Here is a 19,780-nt window from a genome sequence, read left to right as displayed (position 1 = left end):
TTTTCAGGCAGACTCGACTGGACCACCCATTGTTCTTTGTGCAGCAGCGGATGTCAGTGGACATGTGTCCACTGACACCCACCAGCATCCAATCTGCTAAAAACAGATGCATGGGGATCTATTCTCCATCCATCTAGCACAGGGGTGTCAAACTCCATTTCATCACGGGCCGCATCAGCATTATGGTTGCCCTCAAAGGGCCGGTTATAGCTGTAGGATTAGATGTCCAGAGCACCACATGTCCTGGGGGGCAAAGAGGAGCCTTTCTACAGCTGCACAGAGGAGTGCAGGATCTGGCAAAGGAGTTCTGTCCTCTCTGCTGTCGAATAGAGACAAGGTGGGGGCAGAGACAAGGGGGGGTGACGAGGGCCACATTAAAAAAGGCCTGGGGGGCCGCATTCGGCCCGCGGGCCTTGTGTTTGACACCTGTGATCTAGCAGATCAAATCACATGACAGAGAGATGGAAATGGACAGGCACTCCATTTCCATCTGACCATCCAACAGAGAATAGCGGCTGTGTCCATATCTGCTCTACATAGTGAAGCAGACATGGACCTGTCATCCATCTGCTCAGTGGGGATCACTGGAGAGATCCGCGCTGAGCAGGCGGATCTGGTGAATGGGGTCTGGCCAATCTGAAAGGGGCCTCGGGTTGTACGAAAATTTTAAAAAAGATTCCCCCATCTACACAGTCAAGGTGGATGGGGGAATCTTCCCACTATGGACCAGTGGCCGAACTACCAGGATCAGAAAGGTCGCTTGTGCGATCAGGTCCTGGTGTTCCACCATCATTGGGGTTCCCAGCCTCCTCTTGCTGTCCTGTCCCTGCTATTGAGCAGCGCTGGTCTCTGTCTCTATGGCTGCCGCTTCAGCAGATTATTAGCCAGTGCTGGTTATTTTATGAGGCTGATGGGCACATGTGCAGGAGGGCCAGCACAACTGGTTGGAGACAGCTGAGCCTCCCACAGGTTGCCTATCAGTGGTTATGCTACATAGCCTTCTCTGTTGACATTCTTATGGGAATGCGATCCAGGTGATGCTCCCAGTGGGATCTAATATTAAATATGATAGTGGTTTTACTGATCAGAGCCCACACCTTACTGGTATGGAGACCACATGGCTGCTGAACATATGGTTGATACATATGTGATTGTAATCTTGATGCTAATAAATACTGTGTTTAGTAGACCTAATTGGAAGCATCACCTGGAACACATCCCGATTGGCATGTTAACAGAGAAGGCTATGCAACATTCCCGCTGCTAGGTGACCAGGAGGGGGGGGGGCTTAGCTGTCTACAACCAATAGTGCAAGCTCTCCCCCCCGCATGAACCCATCAGCCCCATATGGGATTCAGCACTGGGCCCCAATAGACTGCCACCGCTGGCGTAGAGACAGAGATACCAGACCAGCACTGTCAAAAGCAGGGGCAAGACAGCAATAGGAGGCTGGGGACCTGACAAAGGCAGGAACATCAGGTCCCGTTTACAAGTGCAACCTTTGCAACCATGGTAGTTCTGCCACTGCATTGGACCTTTATATGGAATTCCCTGATGTGCTGGTGACATATCGCTTGTTTTCTGCCACCGTTGGGGGGCCAAGACAGAAGGAAAGGGGCCCACAGCAGAACAGATCAGTGGTTAGGGCCGTGGGACTGATGTGCCCATCAGTCCCATGGCCCTTCCCACTGAACTGTTCTGCTATGGGCCCCTTTCCTTCTGTCTTGGGGCCCCCCCACGGTGATTTGGGGGGCTCTTCAAGGTTTATTGCACCAGGGCCCTGAAGGTTCTAGTTATGCCCCTGGTCCCCTAGATATATTTATTAAAAAATATAAGAACACATGTTCAATAACTGATACTTTAACCACTTGTCGACTCCCCCCCGCCTCAGATATACTGCGGCAGGCTGGCTCGGCTGTGCGAACCAAAGTTTTTCTCACAAATATAGCTTTCTTTTGGTGGTATTTGATCACCTGTGCAATTTTTATTTTTTGTGCTATAAACAAAAAAAAGAGCGACAATTCTGAAAAAACAAAACAAAAAAAAAAAAACAATATTTTTCACTTTCTGCTATATAACATTACCCAAAAAAAAGAAGCAATTTTTCATAATTTTAGACCAATTTGAATTTTGCTACAAATTTTTGGTAAAAAAAATCGCATTAAGCATATTTTGATTGGTTTGCACAAAAGTTATCGCGTCCAGAAAGTAGGTTAAAGATTTATGTCATTATTATTTTATTTATTCTTTTTACTAATGGTGGCTATCTGCGACTTTTAGCGGGACTGCGACATTGCGGAGGACAGATCGGACCCTTAACTGACATTTTTTACACTTTTTGGGGGCCAGTGACATTACTAGAGTAATCAGTGCTAAAAATATGCACTGTTTCTGTAATAATGACACTGGCAGGGAAGGGGTTAACTCAGGGATTATCAAAGGGTTAAGTGTATGCCTAGGGGAGTGTTTTGTAACTGTATGGGGGAGGGACTTGTGAAATGAACACAGAGATCTGTAATCCTATATAGGAGGATCACAGTCGCATTGCTTACAACAGCAGACTGTCATTCTCTCTCAGCGGGGAGCGATCGCGGGTGCCAGTCGGCATTCGCGGCCTAGTGGATCAACATCCCCGCTTCCTAGTGGGGGCGCACCTCCAGAGGCACATGCTTGCCCCCCAGGAGCGCTCTCGTGAACCGACGTACCCATACTTTGGTACTCACCAGCCGGATGTGCGTTTCACAGGGCGGAACTGACGTGCCTACGCTCTCTTAGTGGTGCTTCCGGGACGCGCACGGCGTCCCGGAAGCACCACTAAACGAGGGGTTTGCGGTCCCTACTCACCTACGGATTCTGTTATATGCTTTTAAATGTGAGTACGTCTTAATACTTGTTAATAAACTGTATTATTTTAAACGGTACATCACTATATTAGTGTCTTTTATCCATATACCATCGGATACCGTTTTCAACATTTGGAGAGCTGCCCCTCATACCCCTTACTGTTTACCGCTTGTTTACCTAATTACTGGAGGGAGGAAGTAAGACTAACCCCAGGAGGATTGGAGAGCTCCACCAAGGTGTACCGAGGGTTTACCCCAAAAAATCTAACGCTGGTTACCCCTGTAGGGGTGCCGCTCTCTGGTGAGTGCGGGCTGTATTGAGAGGGGAGCACGGAATTTCCTCACCCAGCACCCACATCATGAATCCATCACTGGGACTTACTCCTCTCCTCTAAGAGACTTTTTGGCACTTTGTTTTGCACTATTGCTGCACTTTTTGATATTTATCATATATATTAAATTTTTGGACTTTTTTCCACCAAGCATTTACTATGGACTATTTTGTGTTTATTTTCCATTTTTAATTTATTTATTTTCACCAGATATCACGTATTTATACCAACACCGGGAACTTTTTGAGATATTCTTATCAGTGATTCAAATATATCTGTTTATTTCACTTGGCACAATCCACTATATACATATTTTATTACTATATTTTTCACCTGGATATCTATATTTATATAACACTATCACTGCCACCTAGTGTTTGAAATATTTATTACACCAGTCACTTTTAATTTTTTATACCTCAAGATACATCACGTTTGATCACAGGAAAATATTTGCACCTTATTTACTGGTTTTAAGGTATGCTTTTAGTCACATTAAGGTTTACATTTCACCTTCTATCAGTGGTCTACACCAATTAATTTATGCATTTTTAACGTATTTACTGGTATAGCATAAATTACCTATAATTGATAAGCGTTTACCAAGTACTGTTTGTGGCTTAATTGTGGTGGATACCCATCCTTATTGGCAGCGCCAATATACCCTACCACTTTTCAATACCTAGATATAGCTTTATACTATATTTTGGGGTAGGCTGCAGCCTATTAGTTTTTTAATTAATTTATCCACTTTGCGCGGAATTTTTTACATTAATAAATGCTAAATGACACTTTTAAAGTAAAATTAGTAGAACTGCTTCCACTCTCTTCCATGTCCTGTATAACAATGCTAGGAATTTGGCGGGGCCTATCTTATATACTGGGGGGCGTATTCACTAATGATTGGACTATGGACCCCCTAGTCACTCCAATCACATTCCTAGTATTCTTCTGCCCCCTCAATTGGCTTTTGCTAATGGTTCTGGTCCAATCACTGGCTTTTAAAGCCCATTTCCTGAACCATTGCATTTTGGTCAATTCTGGTTGCCGAATTCCGAACTTTTTGGGCAAAAAGTTCTAAATTCGTCCGAACCTCGAACACCGAATGTTTGGGCCGAACCGATGGTCGACCCGAACCGATCGATCATCCCTATTTACCAGTTGCCGACCGCTTACATTATATTTACGGCAGCAAGCTGGCTCCTACAGACAGAACGATGTAGGGATACGTCTCTCGCCTAAAGGCCGCTAGGGGGCGATCATCAGCAGGGAAGCCAACGCATGTGTCAGGTGGCTCCGATTGCCGCCTGACACCTGCAAGCTCTCCCCGCTGAGAGAGAAGGACGATCGGCTGATGTAAACACAGCTGACCGTCCTTGACCGTCCTTCTCCCTGAAATAATCACAGAGATAATGTGATCCTGCTATGTAGGATCGCATGTCTCTGTTATCATTTCACAAGCCCAACCCCCCACAGTTAGAATCACTCCCCTAGGGTCACATTTAATCCCTTGATCACCTATACTGTTAACCCATTCCCTGCCAGTGTCATTATTACAGTAACAGTGCATATTTTTTGCACTGATTACTGTAGTAATGTCACTGGTCCCCCCAAAAGTGACAAAAATGTCAGTCAGAGGTCTGATCTGTCCGCCGCAGTGTTGCAGTCCTGCAAAAAAAAAAAAAAAAATCGCAGATCGCCGCCATTACTAGTAAAAAAACCCATAAAACATTAAAAATTACATAAATCTTTCCCGTAGTTAGTAGACGCAATAACTTTTGTGCAAACCAATCAAAAGTCATATCAGCAGGGAGCATCAATAGTTTCAAAAAACTATTAGATGGACACCTTAAAGACCACAACATACAGGGGTATACAATGTACGGTTAACAGCAAACACACACACATCATAGGTTGAACTGGATGGACTTTTTTCAACCTCACTAACTAGCAGAAAACAAATTTGCTTAAAATGTTAAAAAATTTAGATTTTTTAATTTTTTTGTTTTTTGAGAATGTCATATAGCAGAATGTGAAAAATATTGTTTTTTTTTCAAAATTGTCGCTCTTTTTTTGTTTTTAGCGCAAAAAATAAAAATCGCACAGGTGATCAAATACCTCTAAAAGAAAGCTCTGTTTGTGGGAAAAAAAAGGACGTAAATTTCGTTTGGATACAGTGTTGCACGACCGCACAATTGTCAGTTAAATAACGCAGTGCCGAATTGCAAAATAGGGCCTGGTCATTAAGGGGGCAAATCCTTCCGGTCCAGAAGTGGTTAAAATCACATCACAGGTATGACAGGAACATAAAAGTTAATGCATTTCGCGCTAACGTAAGCGCTTACTCAAACCTCATATACACATACATTTTATGAAATATATATATTATATGTATGATACAAGTAAGCATGGTATGGCAATTAAGCAAACAAACAATTGTTTGTGATATTTTGATTTATGTGTTATATGACATGTTAGTATGGGAAGGTAAGGAGCAAAGGCTCTCAGTAGTGTAGTGAGAGTGCATCTTTAATTGATTTACTAGTTAATTGTTCAATTGCTTAATTGCCATACCATGCTTACTTGTATCATATATATATATATTTCATGCAATGTACGTGTATATGAGGTTTGAGTAAGCGGTGACGTTAGTGCGAAATGCGTTACCTTTTATGTTCCTGTCATACCTGTGATGTGATTTTAATTTTCAATAAAGTTACCAAGGAGTGCAGCAATATTCCGTATTTTTGCACGTCTCTGAATTTTAATGATAGGTTCATTTTAACAGTGAGAGACAGAATAACAACAAAAATATCCAGAAAAATGCATTTCACAAAAGTTATAAATTGATTTACAATTTTATTGAGTGAAATAAGTATGTGCTCCTAATCTCAGCTTGTTACCTGTATAAAAGACACTTGTCCACAGAAGCAATCAATCAATTAGATTCCAATCTCTCCACCATGGCCAAGACCAAATAGCTGTCCAAGGATGTCAGGGACAAGATTGTAGACCTACACAAGGCAGGAATGGGCTACAAGACCATCATCAATCGGCTTGGTCAGAGGGTGACAACAGTTAGTGTGATTATTCGCATATGGAAGAAACACAAAATAGCTATCAATCTCCCTTGGTCTGGAGCTCCATGCAAGATCTCACCTCATGGAGTTTCAATGATCATGAGGAGGAATCAGCCCAGAACTACACAGGAGAATCTTGTCAATGATCTCAAGGCAGCTGGGACCATAGTCACCAAGAAAACAATTGGTACCACACTACGCCGTGAAGGACTGAAATCCTGCAGCGCCCGCAAGGTCCCCCTGCTCAAGAAAGCACATGTACAGGCCGTCTGATGTTTTGCTAATGAACATCTGAATGATTCAGAGGAGGACTGGGTGAAAGTGTTGTGGTCAGATGAGACCAAAATCTAGTTCTTTGGCATCAACTCAACTTGCCATATTTGGAGGAGGGAGAATGCTGCCTATGACCCCAAGAACACTATCCCCACTGTCAAACATGGGGGTGGAAACATTATGCTTTGGGGGTGTTTTTCTGCTAAGGTGAGAGGAAAAATTCACTCAAAGGGATGATGGACAGGGCCATGTACTGACAAATCTTGGGTGAGAACCTCTTTTACTCAGCCAGGGCATTGAAAATGGGTCGTGGATGGATATTCCAGCATGACAATGACCCAAAACACACGGCCAAGGCAACAAAAGAGTGGCTCAAGAAGAAGCACATTAAGGTTTTGGAGAGGCCTAGCCAGTCTCCAGACCTTAATCTCATAGAAAATATGTGGAGGGAGCTGAAGGTTCACGTTACCAAACGTCATCTTCGAAACCGTAATGAGAGGATCTGCAAAGAGGAGTGGGACAAAATCCCTCCTAAGATGTGTGCAAACCTGGTGGCCAACTACAAGAAAGGTCTGACCTCTGTGATTGCCAACAAGGGTTTTGCCATCAAGTTGTAAGTCATGTTTTGCAAAGGGGTCAAAGACATATTTCACTCATTAAAATGCATATTCATTTAAAACTTTTTTGAATTGCGTTTTTCTGGACTTTTTTGTTGTTGTTCTGTCTCTCACTATTAAAATAAAAGCTACCATTAAAATTATAGACTGATCATTTCTTTGTCAGTGGGCAAACATACAAAATCAGCAGGGGATCAAATACTTTTTTCTCTCACTGTAGTATTATAATTGTTAAACGTATTTATAAAATAAATGATTGCACTCACAGGATGATCTGCATCGAGTTCCGCTCCATAACTCAGAATCTGATTTGCAAACTTGTCTAGATCCTGAATGGTCCTTGGAAACCATGGAACTAAAATGGATGACATAACAGATTATAACAAAATGACACAGCACAAGGCTGTCTGACAATTTTCCACATTTGTTTAATAAGAAACTCTCAAAATGTCAACTTATGAGTACAGCAATTTCAACTGAGGGGGGCCGAGAGCCAGAATGGGTTCCTCACAGATGTGCCTTCTGAAGTTTTTTATTTTATGAATATTGGTATGTAGTATAAAATAAATATTCATTCCTCAGCCCATCCTACATTCATAGTTTGTGTTTCATTCTCAGAAGCTATAGTACGCCCTCTATGAATGGAGGAGGTGAGAAGAAATGATGGGCATTGTCAGCATGCCCATCACAGGTGTATCAGCTCTTCTAACCCCTGCGGCACTGGAAAATCACAGCAACAGGGTTGGGGGGGGGGATTGGAGGAGGAGGATTTCAGCCAATGCAGAAGCCAGCAGTCTAAGTGATACTACCTATTGATAGTAAGTAACATCCCTTATGCTGCTTTTTTTTTGGGGGGGGGGGGGTTATTTGTAACAATACTTAAGCTTTAGGCTGGTCAGAACAGAAGAACCAATCTTGATCTGTTATCTGACTAAACTGAATTAATTAAGTAAGTCTTCCAGACTCTTCCAAAATGACATCCAGAGCTTGTGATCACAGACGTTGTCTGAAATATGAACTTGGATTTAGCAAAAGCCCACAACCTCATGCTATCATTTTGTGAGAATCTGTTACATGCTTTATTGGGTGCAGACTATTAAAGAAAGAAATGACAGACTGGGATCATTTCTTACTAGCCGACACCACACCCTAGGGCTCTAGACACCCTTGCCCTCCCCTACTCTTTACACATGCTTGTGTACCTACCCCCATATACTTTGTACAAGGTCATGTCAATGGTATCACTGTCTTGCAGCTATACTAAATATCTGTTTGGAAATTATGGAAAATCCATCAGGCAATGTGACACCATTATTTAGCTTTGTAACAAGACTCAATTCCATGGTACACATTGGAATATTAAAAGTTTAGGTGGAGTAGATAGGTAAGATCATCACAAATAATGAGATTAAAAGCCGTAAGTGCAGTCGTCCTTTGAATTATGTATACATAATGGGATTTCAGATATTAAAGTGTAAAAATGGTACTTTATAACTCTTTATTATATAGTAATTTTTCTTCAAACCTCTACCCAAAGTGTATACAGTATGTACTTTTTCTTTCATTCTTACCAATAAAATAGACAGCCATCTTATGGGGGTCATTAGACCTAATCGTTGCTCTACATTATTGTATAGTGGTCAGATGGTACAACCCTGGTGGTACAAACACTATTTCTTTATTCCTCATCAGAATTGTAATCAATATAGCCCATGCCCTTCCCAGTAACCAGATGTCAAAATAATTGTTCCTTTATGGGAGTTTCCTAATCTTACCTTCTTGAAGACTGGGGCAATCTCCCACTACACACCACTTAGGATTTGCAGGGCAGTAAGAGTTTTATGTTTTTTAATAAAGTAATCAAGGCTGGTCATTACTGCCCTGCACCAGGGCCGATCCTAGGGTCACAGGCGCCTGGGTGCAGAAATTTTTCTGGCGCCCCCACGTGGGCGTAGTCATCTTTCTAACTCCTCCCCTTTACAAATGTTTCTATGGCAATGGCTCAAACACAGAGATGCTCCCCTAAGACGTCTTCCTTACCGCGGGACACTCCCACGATCTCTTAACAATAAACAAATTACAGTAAGAGAAGCAGAGTACTCTAATGGGAACTGGAGGGGGGTCTATCTAATGGACACAGAGAGGGTATCTGTTAGAGAGTCTGTTAGACAGAGCCCCCAAACAGGAGATGGTAAGAGACTGCAGACTTGATACAAGAGATCAATGCATCAATGCAGACTGATCAGTGCCCACCAAATGCAGCCTCATCAGTGCCCACCAAATGCAGCCTACCAGTGCCCACCAAATGCAGCCTACCAGTGCCAACCAAATGCAGCCTACCAGTGCCCACCAAATGCAGCCTACCAGTGCCCACCAAATGCAGCCTTATCAGTGCCCACCAAATGGGCATGGTACAGGGGGAGATGGTTAGAGGCCGTGGACATGGTACAGGGGTGAGATGGTTAGAGGCTGTGGACATGGTACAGGGGGGAGATTGTTAGAGGCTGTGGACATGGTACAGGGGGGAGATGGTTAGAGGCTGCAGACATGGTACAGGGGGGAGATGTCTGAGGCTTCGGACATGGTACGGGGGGGGGGGGGGGAGATGTCTGAGGCTGCGGACATGGTACAGTGGGGGAGATGTCTGAGGCTGCGGGCATGGTACAGGGGTGAGATGTCTGAGGCTGCAGACATGGTACAGGGGTGAGATGTCTGAGGCTGCAGGCATGGTACAGGGGTGAGATGTCTGAGGCTGCGGACATGGTACAGGGGGGAGATGTCTGAGGCTGCGGGCATGGTACAGCGGGAGATGGTTAGAGGCTGTGGACATGGTACAGGGGGAGATGGTTAGAGGCTGTGGACATGGTACATGGGGAGATGGTTAGAGGCTGTGGACATGGTACAGGGGGGAGATTGTTAGAGGCTGTGGACATGGTACAGGGGGGAGATGTCTGAGGCTGCAGGCATGGTACAGGGGGGAGATGTCTGAGGCTGCAGGCATGGTACAGGGGGGAGATGTCTGAGGCTGCGGGCATGGTACAGGGGGGAGATGTCTGAGGCTGTGGACATGGTACAGGGGGGAGATGTCTGAGGCTGTGGACATGGTACAGGGGGGAGATGTCTGAGGCTGCGGACATGGTACAGGGGGGGGGGGGGGAGATGTCTGAGGCTGCGGACATGGTACGGGGGGGGGAGATGTCTGAGGCTGCGGACATGGTACAGTGGGGGAGATGTCTGAGGCTGCGGGCATGGTACAGGGGGGGAGATGTCTGAGGCTGGGGACATGGTACAGGGGGGAGATGTCTGAGGCTGCAGACATGGTACAGGGGGGAGATGTCTGAGGCTGCGGGCATGGTACAGGGGGGAGATGTCTGAGGCTGCGGGCATGGTACAGGGGGGATATGTCTGAGGCTGTGGACATGGAACAGGGGGGAGATATCTGAGGCTGCGGACATGGTACAGGGGGGGGGGGGGGTAGATGTCTGAGGCTGCGGACATGGTACAGGGGGGAGATATCTGAGGCTGCGGACATGGTACGGGGGGGGGTAGATGTCTGAGGCTGCGGGCATGGTACAGGGGTGAGATGTCTGAGGCTGCAGACATGGTACAGGGGTGAGATGTCTGAGGCTGCAGGCATGGTACAGGGGTGAGATGTCTGAGGCTGCGGACATGGTACAGGGGGGAGATGTCTGAGGCTGCGGGCATGGTACAGGGGGGGAGATGTCTGAGGCTGGGGACATGGTACAGGGGGGAGATGTCTGAGGCTGCAGACATGGTACAGGGGGGAGATGTCTGAGGCTGCGGGCATGGTACAGGGGGGAGATGTCTGAGGCTGCGGGCATGGTACAGGGGGGATATGTCTGAGGCTGTGGACATGGAACAGGGGGGAGATATCTGAGGCTGCGGACATGGTACAGGGGGGGGGGGGGTAGATGTCTGAGGCTGCGGACATGGTACAGGGGGGAGATATCTGAGGCTGCGGACATGGTACGGGGGGGGGGGTAGATGTCTGAGGCTGCGGGCATGGTACAGGGGTGAGATGTCTGAGGCTGCAGACATGGTACAGGGGTGAGATGTCTGAGGCTGCAGGCATGGTACAGGGGTGAGATGTCTGAGGCTGCGGACATGGTACAGGGGGGAGATGTCTGAGGCTGCGGGCATGGTACAGCGGGAGATGGTTAGAGGCTGTGGACATGGTACAGGGGGGAGATTGTTAGAGGCTGTGGACATGGTACAGGGGGGAGATGTCTGAGGCTGCGGACATGGTACGGGGGGGGAGATGTCTGAGGCTGCGGACATGGTACAGTGGGGGAGATGTCTGAGGCTGCGGGCATGGTACAGGGGGGGAGATGTCTGAGGCTGGGGACATGGTACAGGGGGGAGATGTCTGAGGCTGCAGACATGGTACAGGGGGGAGATGTCTGAGGCTGCGGGCATGGTACAGGGGGGAGATGTCTGAGGCTGCGGGCATGGTACAGGGGGGATATGTCTGAGGCTGTGGACATGGAACAGGGGGGAGATATCTGAGGCTGCGGACATGGTACAGGGGGGGGGGGGGTAGATGTCTGAGGCTGCGGACATGGTACAGGGGGGGAGATGTCTGAGGCTGCGGACATGGTACAGGGGGGAGATGTCTGAGGCTGCGGACATGGTACAGGGGGGAGATGTCTGAGGCTGCGGGCATGGTACAGTGGGGGAGATGTCTGAGGCTGCGGGCATGGTACAGGGGGGAGATGTCTGAGGCTGCAGACATGGTACAGGGGGGAGATGTCTGAGGCTGCGGACATGGTACAGGGGGGGAGATGTCTGAGGCTGCAGACATGGTACAGGGGGGAGATGTCTGAGGCTGCGGACATGGTACAGGGGGGGGGAGACGTCTGAGGCTGCAGACATGGTACAGGGGGGAGATATCTGAGGCTGCGGACATGGAACAGGGGGGAGATATCTGAGGCTGCGGACATGGTACAGGGGGGGAGACGTCTGAGGCTGCGGGCATGCTACAGGGGGAGGTGGTCAGAAGCTGTGGAGGGGTCTTACCTGGCCGTGATGAGAGGCACGCGCCACTGCTGGGCCACTGCAGTTTACTTTAGATTTAAAAATGGCGCCCCGCCGGCGCCATTACATCACTGCTGACAGAGAGGACAGGAGGCGGGACTGCTGATTACTTAGCTGAGAGGAGACAGGACGAAGAGGAGGCGGGGCGGAGGCGGGACGAAGTTCTTAGCTGGGAGGAGGCGGTATGCAGAGAAGACATCCTCAGGTCTGAGAGGAGGCGGGGCGGAGGCGGGACAAAGTGCTTAGCTGGGAGGAGGCAGGATGGAGAGAAGACATCCTCGGTCTGAGAGGAGGCGGGGCGGAGGCGGGACGAACTGCTTAGCTGGGAGGAGGCGGGACGGAGGTCGAGCATAATTGTAATAATGCAGAGCTTGCTGATTACATTTTTTCTCTACCTCCGTCCCGTCTCCTCCCAACTAAGCAATCCGTCCCGCCTCCTCTCAGACCCGAGAATGTCTTCTCTCCATCCCGCCTCCTCCCAGCTAAGCAACCAGTCCTGCTGCCTCCTCTCTGTCAGCTGTGTATTAAATTTTAGAACACCGGCACTGTCACTGGAGCTTCGGCGCCCCTCCTCTGCCTCAGCTCGCGGCGCCTGGGTGCGATGCACCCCGTGCACCCGCCTCGGACCGGCCCTGCCCTGCACTACCTTTTTACTGAATAGCTGTTCTAAAGATGAAAGTGGTCCTGTTTTTTATTAGGTTCATGACAGTAATATATTGTTAGATGATTCCTTTTTGTGCTGTTAGAGTGTTTATTGTAAAAAAAAAAAATCCTGCCTTGCCCCAATGATTTTAAAAACAACAATATGTCCTTTTGATAATATACATTCCCATTTACAATTCCTTGCCTTCATTTGTGTAATAATTTGATTTATTCTTACAGTAAAACTCTCAGAACAGAGCCTCTGACAGTTTTGCGGGACTCATTGAAGTAATCAGCATTTGCTTAAAGTTGTATTTATATTCCATGCTGACCTCTCCGACTGAGGAGGACAAGGAGAAGTACAGCACTTTATCCAAACTCACACGACATTTGGCCGTGTGTACTGAACTTGTGTGTAGGTGGTTAATCACAACTTTAAATAAGTCCCTTTAAATAATACTAATAAGTTGTTTCTAGCCATGCCAGGATGGATAATCAAGGAGTAACATAAGATTAGGCCATTCCTGATGATGTCAAATCGACGAAACACTTAGGGCGGAGCCTCTTGAGTCCTTGCATCATTTCCGGTTCCGGTCTGTGGAAAGCAGGGCGTCCCAAACACAGTGTTTTTATATGCTACACACTTCCTGCATAATTAGTGCAATTTTAATACTTTTTAAATAAAGTACGAGGATCTGCTTTATGAGGATTGCCTCTGTACATTTATTCTGCATGAACCTACCACTGATGAGTGTATAGAAGACCAAAGGAAGGAAAGAGGAGGAATCTATGCTATTGCCAAGGACCGTAGGCGTATACACACAGTGCTTTCTAACCCCCTGAGGGATTATATATTTTGGTGAGTGTGGTCCTGGAGGGGGAGCATGAGTAGAAGCACTTTCACATAACAAAAGCTCCAGATACACGGCTTTCAAAGAATTTTCATGTTTTTCTATATATTTTTCATATGTTGGATGCATATATTTGCATAAGTATTGTTGGTACCCCCTAAAGAGGGGAAATGTACTAGAAGAGACATTTGCTCTCTACTTTCTAAAACTTACCCTGGGAGGATTCCTGCGGGGGGAGGGTTTAAAGTTCTGTTGAATCATTTATTTATGCACATACCTTATTCACTTTTAATCACATACCAGGGTTGTTTGCATTGCACACCCAAGAGAGAGAGGTGCACTCTAGTTCACCATATTGTCTGAGACCTTATTGAAGCATTATATCATTTTTGGCAGTGCCACACCAACACCAATTCCATTAAATACTTAATGTTCAGTAAAAAATGCTGCTCCAGACTTCCTTTAGTTCTGCTCACATATGTGAATGCCTAGGTATCATGATCACATGATCTCTGGGAAGAGGAATAGCTAGAAGATTGACTGGTCCTTCCCTTCAGCAGAGATCATGTTACTAAATTAATAAACAACAATTCTTATGGTACAAAGATTGCGTGTACAGTGGGAATTGGGCCCTACATAGTCCAATATGAATCAACTGACACTCATAAGATGGCCAAATGACAAGGCCTTCACATGTGTGACAAACACTGGAGCAGCAGTAATGGCAAGCATTTAATCGCTTTTTTGATTTATCCATTCTAGCAAGACTGTTGCCCAACCGACTAGCTTTAAAAAAGTTTAAATTTGAGCCTTTTAAAATCATCTTTAAATCTCATGACAGCATGCAAAATATCCATTCAAGAAGGAAGCAGTAGCAATTAAGCTTACTCACTTGTAATCACATTGCTCTGATGTAGCACGGGTGCTGAAGAGCCAAAAGAATCATGAAGCAAAAAAGCAGATGTTGCACCTGGAATCAAGTACATGAAAGGGAAGGGAAAGGACCCAAAATACATATAGAAAATGCAAAGTATGAAGAAAGCAGACAAAATTTGAAACAGAAAAGCAGGCAAATTAACATTCAATTATACAGCCCTAGGTGGCATTCATTGGAATGCAAATTTTAAACAAAATGCATACATATACTGTATAACAGATATTGATATATACCCGTATGTATATTTGTATATACACATATATACTGTATGTTATACACAGACACATAACAAAGCTGGGCAATAGCACAATTAATATCAAAGCTATCATTTTCATAGGATTTTTTTGAATTCTACTATACATTTTCTGAGTAAATATATACAAGATAAATCATGTTTATGCACTAACTGGAAATAAATAATGTACCGAGTACTGCATAATAGTCATTAATAAAGGTACATATAGGATAAACTATATACAGTTAAACAATGTATATTACTGAAAATGTTGGCTTGTATTTCGTTATATGCAGCTCGCCCATGCTCTCCATAGTCAGTTGCCACAAACTTAATTTATGGTCATCCAATTAGATTGCTCTGAGTAACCCACTTATCATGAATACTCTTATTTTATCTCTGTGTCCTTGCCTGCTATAGAGGGGCTCCGGGTCCGATGGCTGCAGGATATACCAGATCTAGACAATGATGATTGCAGCGATATTTGGCATTTCCCATTTTTTTCCACGATATTTGGGATTTAACATGTTTTCCATGTATTCTGGACCCGTCCTACCATCATCAGGTTCTGGGAGGAGTGCTAGCTTTGATTAACCTCGTGACGTCTATCCCTTTGTGACCCTCACCATGAATCTGTCTAGTAGGCCTAGTGGAAAATCTGATTCCCACGGTGGCAGAAAGGACTCTGTTTAGCTTACTCCTTTTCTACGCTAGGAAGGCCATATCGATGCAATGGAAAAAACCTAGCCCCACACACCTCTTTTCTTCTTGAAACAACTGATGTATAACAGCTTACTGCTTTATAAAGACACCTATGCTAACAGAGGTTGCCCTAGAAATATGATAGGGTATGGTACAAATGGCTGGCAGGGCCCTCATCAGCTTCAGTAATCACTCTGCATTAATGTCTATTCAGCTGTACGAGTAGTCTATATTAGGATTCTTTTTGCTATCGGGACATCCCTCCCTCGTGGGCTATTATATCCTTTGCACTTTTGTCATGCCTGCTTAAGATTTTATTTGTTATTGCAAGCCATACCTTAATTTTAATGGATGGGGCCATGCTATTCTTTGTTTTTTATTTTTTTCTTGCAATGTCATTCTGATAGCCCATGCATGGGTTACCATCTTGGTGTATTGTTGAGGTTTTTGTTTGTGTCCTCTGTAAAACTTTAAAAAACAGATTTGCAAAAAAAAAAAAAAAATTCAGATTGTAGCAAAACCTTTTACTTAAGGCCTGGTTCACACTAGTGCAATTTCGTACAGAATGGCACGACAATTAAAATCAAATTAATTGATCCCTCCAGAGGTGGTTCTGGCCAGCTCAGTAGATTGCTTTAAAAAGGCCTGGATTATTTCCTAAGTGTACAGATTATAACTGGGTAATAATATTTATAGGTAGAGTTGATCCAGGGAATATCCGATTGCCTCTCGGGGGATCAGGAAGGAATTTTTTCCCTGCAGTAACAAAATGGATCATGCTTTGCTGGGATTTTTTGTCTTCTTCTGGATCAATTGTGGGTATAGAATTGTGTATATGTGATTGTATGGTTGTGTTTTCTTTTTTATTGGTTGAGCTAGATGGACTTGGACTCAACCTGACTAACTATATACTATAAAATCCCAATGGTGCCCATTCATATCAATGCAATGCAACTTCAATGTGACTTTAGGGAAGGTACAGGTGTTTGGTGCGATGCAGAGTGATTTTGTGCTCCATAGATTTAAAAAAATTCACGTAAAACGAATGTACATTCCTTTTTAGTGCATTTTTAGCAACGTTTTAAAGTTTAGCAACGGAGTAAAGTCTCCCCCCCCCCCTCCCCATGAAAAACACATAAAAAATGCCCTGACAAAATTGAATTAAGTCGTAGCTGCACTAGTGTGAGCCTAGTCTAAAAGAAAATACCAAGAACAGTCTACTTTCTGACCAACGTCTTAAGCTTGACACGAAAAAACTGCTGTTTTACAAAAAAGCCACAAGATGGCAGCATTTAGCAATGCATGATCTGGACCTAAACTAGTGCCACAAGCCTGTATTATACGCATGAGAAAAAATTCCAGGATTGCTGCACTCAAATTTATTAAACAAAAAGAAGTAATATATACAAATAAACAAAAAATGAAAGGTTCCATAACAACGGTTTCGGGCTAAAATTCGCTCACGCCCTTCTTCAGGTTGGAACACGTACAAATGATTCTCAATGATTCGCAATATCAAACTTAATTATATAGTCTTCTTATTCAGAGAACGATTTAGGCATTTAACTCTTTCAATACAAAACCAAGTATCTCTTATCTCATAATATCCTGAATCTCAGATCGATGGCTGAACAGGCTAAGTTTGTTCTCTATATAGTTAACAGGAAGATCTTCTCTTTAACTATATAGTTAAATTAGAGCCGTTCAACTCACCTGTACACTATGTATATATATATATATATATATATATATATATATATATATTCTTATCAAGGTGAAGGCGCCTGGTTCTTATTATATATAGAGTACTCCTATATGAATTAAAGGTGCCTGCTGCCCTTTTTATTTTTGTGGTAAAATACCCAAAAATTACAGGTTAATATCAATGGAAAATGGGCGCTAGCAATGGTATGGGTTTATAGAATTATTTAATATGGCTGTAGATGTATTTAGAAATCTAGGTGGTTATCTCTAATTTTAAGTGAATTCTGGTAGTTGTGCTAGTGTTATATATCCAATTTAAAGTGCAACCAGTGTATAAATATAAATAAAATTGTGATAATACCATTAAATAAACATTTTTGGTAGAAATCAAATATTTTCAAATAATTTGTCACAAGCAGTGTGCATAATCTGTGACTTTTTGTGAAAACAAATATTAAATGAGTGACACTGGTGATATTGAGGTGAATTTTATAAAAAATAATAATATTGATAAAAATTCATAAAATATTTATAAAACATATGCAATAAAAATGTGTATTCACAAAATTATTGTGCAACAAGTGAAAATAGTCAGTGAACATAAATGAGTTGTTCAAGGTGATTTTGTGCTCCAATGTGCTATTGATAAAATAAGCAATTTCTGCCTCTTACCAGATGGCTTTAGGTCGCGACCTATATATTGCACAATAATTTTGTGCAATATATAGCTTGCACAAAGCTTTCTACCAAAAATGTTTATTTAATGGTATTATCACAATTTTATTTATATTTATACACTGGTTGCACTTTAAATTGGATATATAACACTAGCACAACTACCAGAATTCATTTAAAATTAGAGATAACCACCTAGATTTCTAAATACATCTACAGCCATATGAAATAATTCTATAAACCCATACCATTGCTAGTGCCCATTTTTCATTGATATTAATATATCTATATATATATATACATACACAAACTGGTGCATCTCATAAAATTGGAATATCATCAAAAAGTTAATTTATTTCAGTAATTCAATTCAAAAAGTGAAACTCATGTTTTATATAGACGTGTTACACACAGAATGATATATATCAAGCACCTTTCTTTTAATTTTGATGATTAAGGCTCACAGCTAGTAAAAACCCAAAATTCAGTATCTCAGAAAATTAGAATATGACATAAGACCAATAAAAAAAATGATTTTAAATACAGAAATGTTGCCTTACTGAAAAGTATGTCCATGTACAGTATAGTATGCACTCAATACTTGGTTGGGGCTCCTTGTGCATGAATTACTGCATCAATGCGATATGGCATGGAGGCGATAAGCCTGTGGCACTGCTGAGGTGTTATGAAAGCCCAGGTTGCTTTGATAGAGGCTTTCAGCTCACCTGCATTGTTGGGTCTGGTGACTCTCATCTTCCTTTTGACAATACCACACAAATTCTCCATGGGATTTAGGTCAGGCAAGTTTGCTGACCAATCAAGCACAGTGATACCATGATCATTAAACCTAGTATTGGTACTTTTGGCAGTGCGGACAGGTGACAAGTCCTGCTGGAAAATGAAATCAGCATCTCCATAAAGCCGATCAGCAGAGGGAAGCATGAAGTGCTCTAGAATTTCCTGGTAGGGGGCTGCGCTTACTTTGGACTTGATAAAACACAGTGGACCAACACCAGCAGATGACATGGCTCCCCAAGTCATCACTGACTGTGGAAACTTCACACTGGACACTTGCAATTTGGACTCTGTGCCTCTCCACATCCTCCAGGCTCTGGGACTATGATTTCCAAATGAAATGCAATGAGCCATGTCATCTAGTGTTGGTCCTCTGTGTTTTATCAACATCTGTGTGTCATAAAGCAATTTTTGTTTTTTTTCCCCTAAAATGGTTCAATCCTCTGCTTTTCTCAAAAGTCATCTCAAATGACCATCTTATAAGTAATGCGATTAAGAATACAGTGATCATCTTTTAAATTAAATTATGATATCATAAAAACTAATACTTTTATGTGTATGCAGAAAATTCAGATGGCAGTAAAAAATGTAACAATTGGAAACTGCAATTTCCTATCATAAAAAATAATAGCATGTGTATTAAAAGAAAACCTTTTCCACTTGTGCTTTAGTAAACTGACTCTGTAGAGAATTTACCACTAGTTACTGTAGCCAGGTGCTGGACTACATCAACATCAAGAAGGAGACATTGCTCTGTATTCGCCTCTCTCCCTTCACTGTGATATTTATATTATGCTGCACTTTCCTCCTCCAGCCAGCAGGAGGAGAGCTAAAGCAAGTGTTCTGAGAATGCTGGGAATTGTAGTTTAGGAAGGCAGCCATATAATGATTACACTACAATGGTTATATAATTACACTATAATGGCCTATGCCGAGCACACACTAATCACCCCGAGGCGAACCTTCCCTCTGCTGCCCGGGCCCCGCTCTGTGTCCCCAGCCCACTCCCCCTCACAGTGCTACCGGCCTCTCTCTTCTC

General features: G+C 43.6%; 1 protein-coding gene across 1 annotated transcript in view; it reads right to left on the bottom strand.

Annotated features, from left to right (window-relative positions):
• PAH (phenylalanine hydroxylase) overlaps positions 1–19,780 on the bottom strand; it is a 108,688-nt gene that overhangs the window by 23,581 nt on the left and 65,327 nt on the right. Inside the window, exon 4 of the mRNA XM_082254086.1 lies at positions 7,412–7,500. Within this exon, the coding sequence (XP_082110212.1) occupies positions 7,412–7,500 (89 nt within the window). The remainder of the gene's footprint in view (positions 1–7,411; positions 7,501–19,780) is intronic.

Source organism: Pelophylax lessonae, assembly GCF_965119305.1.
Source record: "Pelophylax lessonae genome assembly, chromosome: 4".
In the NCBI taxonomy this organism is placed as follows: domain Eukaryota; kingdom Metazoa; phylum Chordata; class Amphibia; order Anura; family Ranidae; genus Pelophylax; species Pelophylax lessonae.
This window is presented reverse-complemented; position numbering and strand designations above follow the sequence as displayed.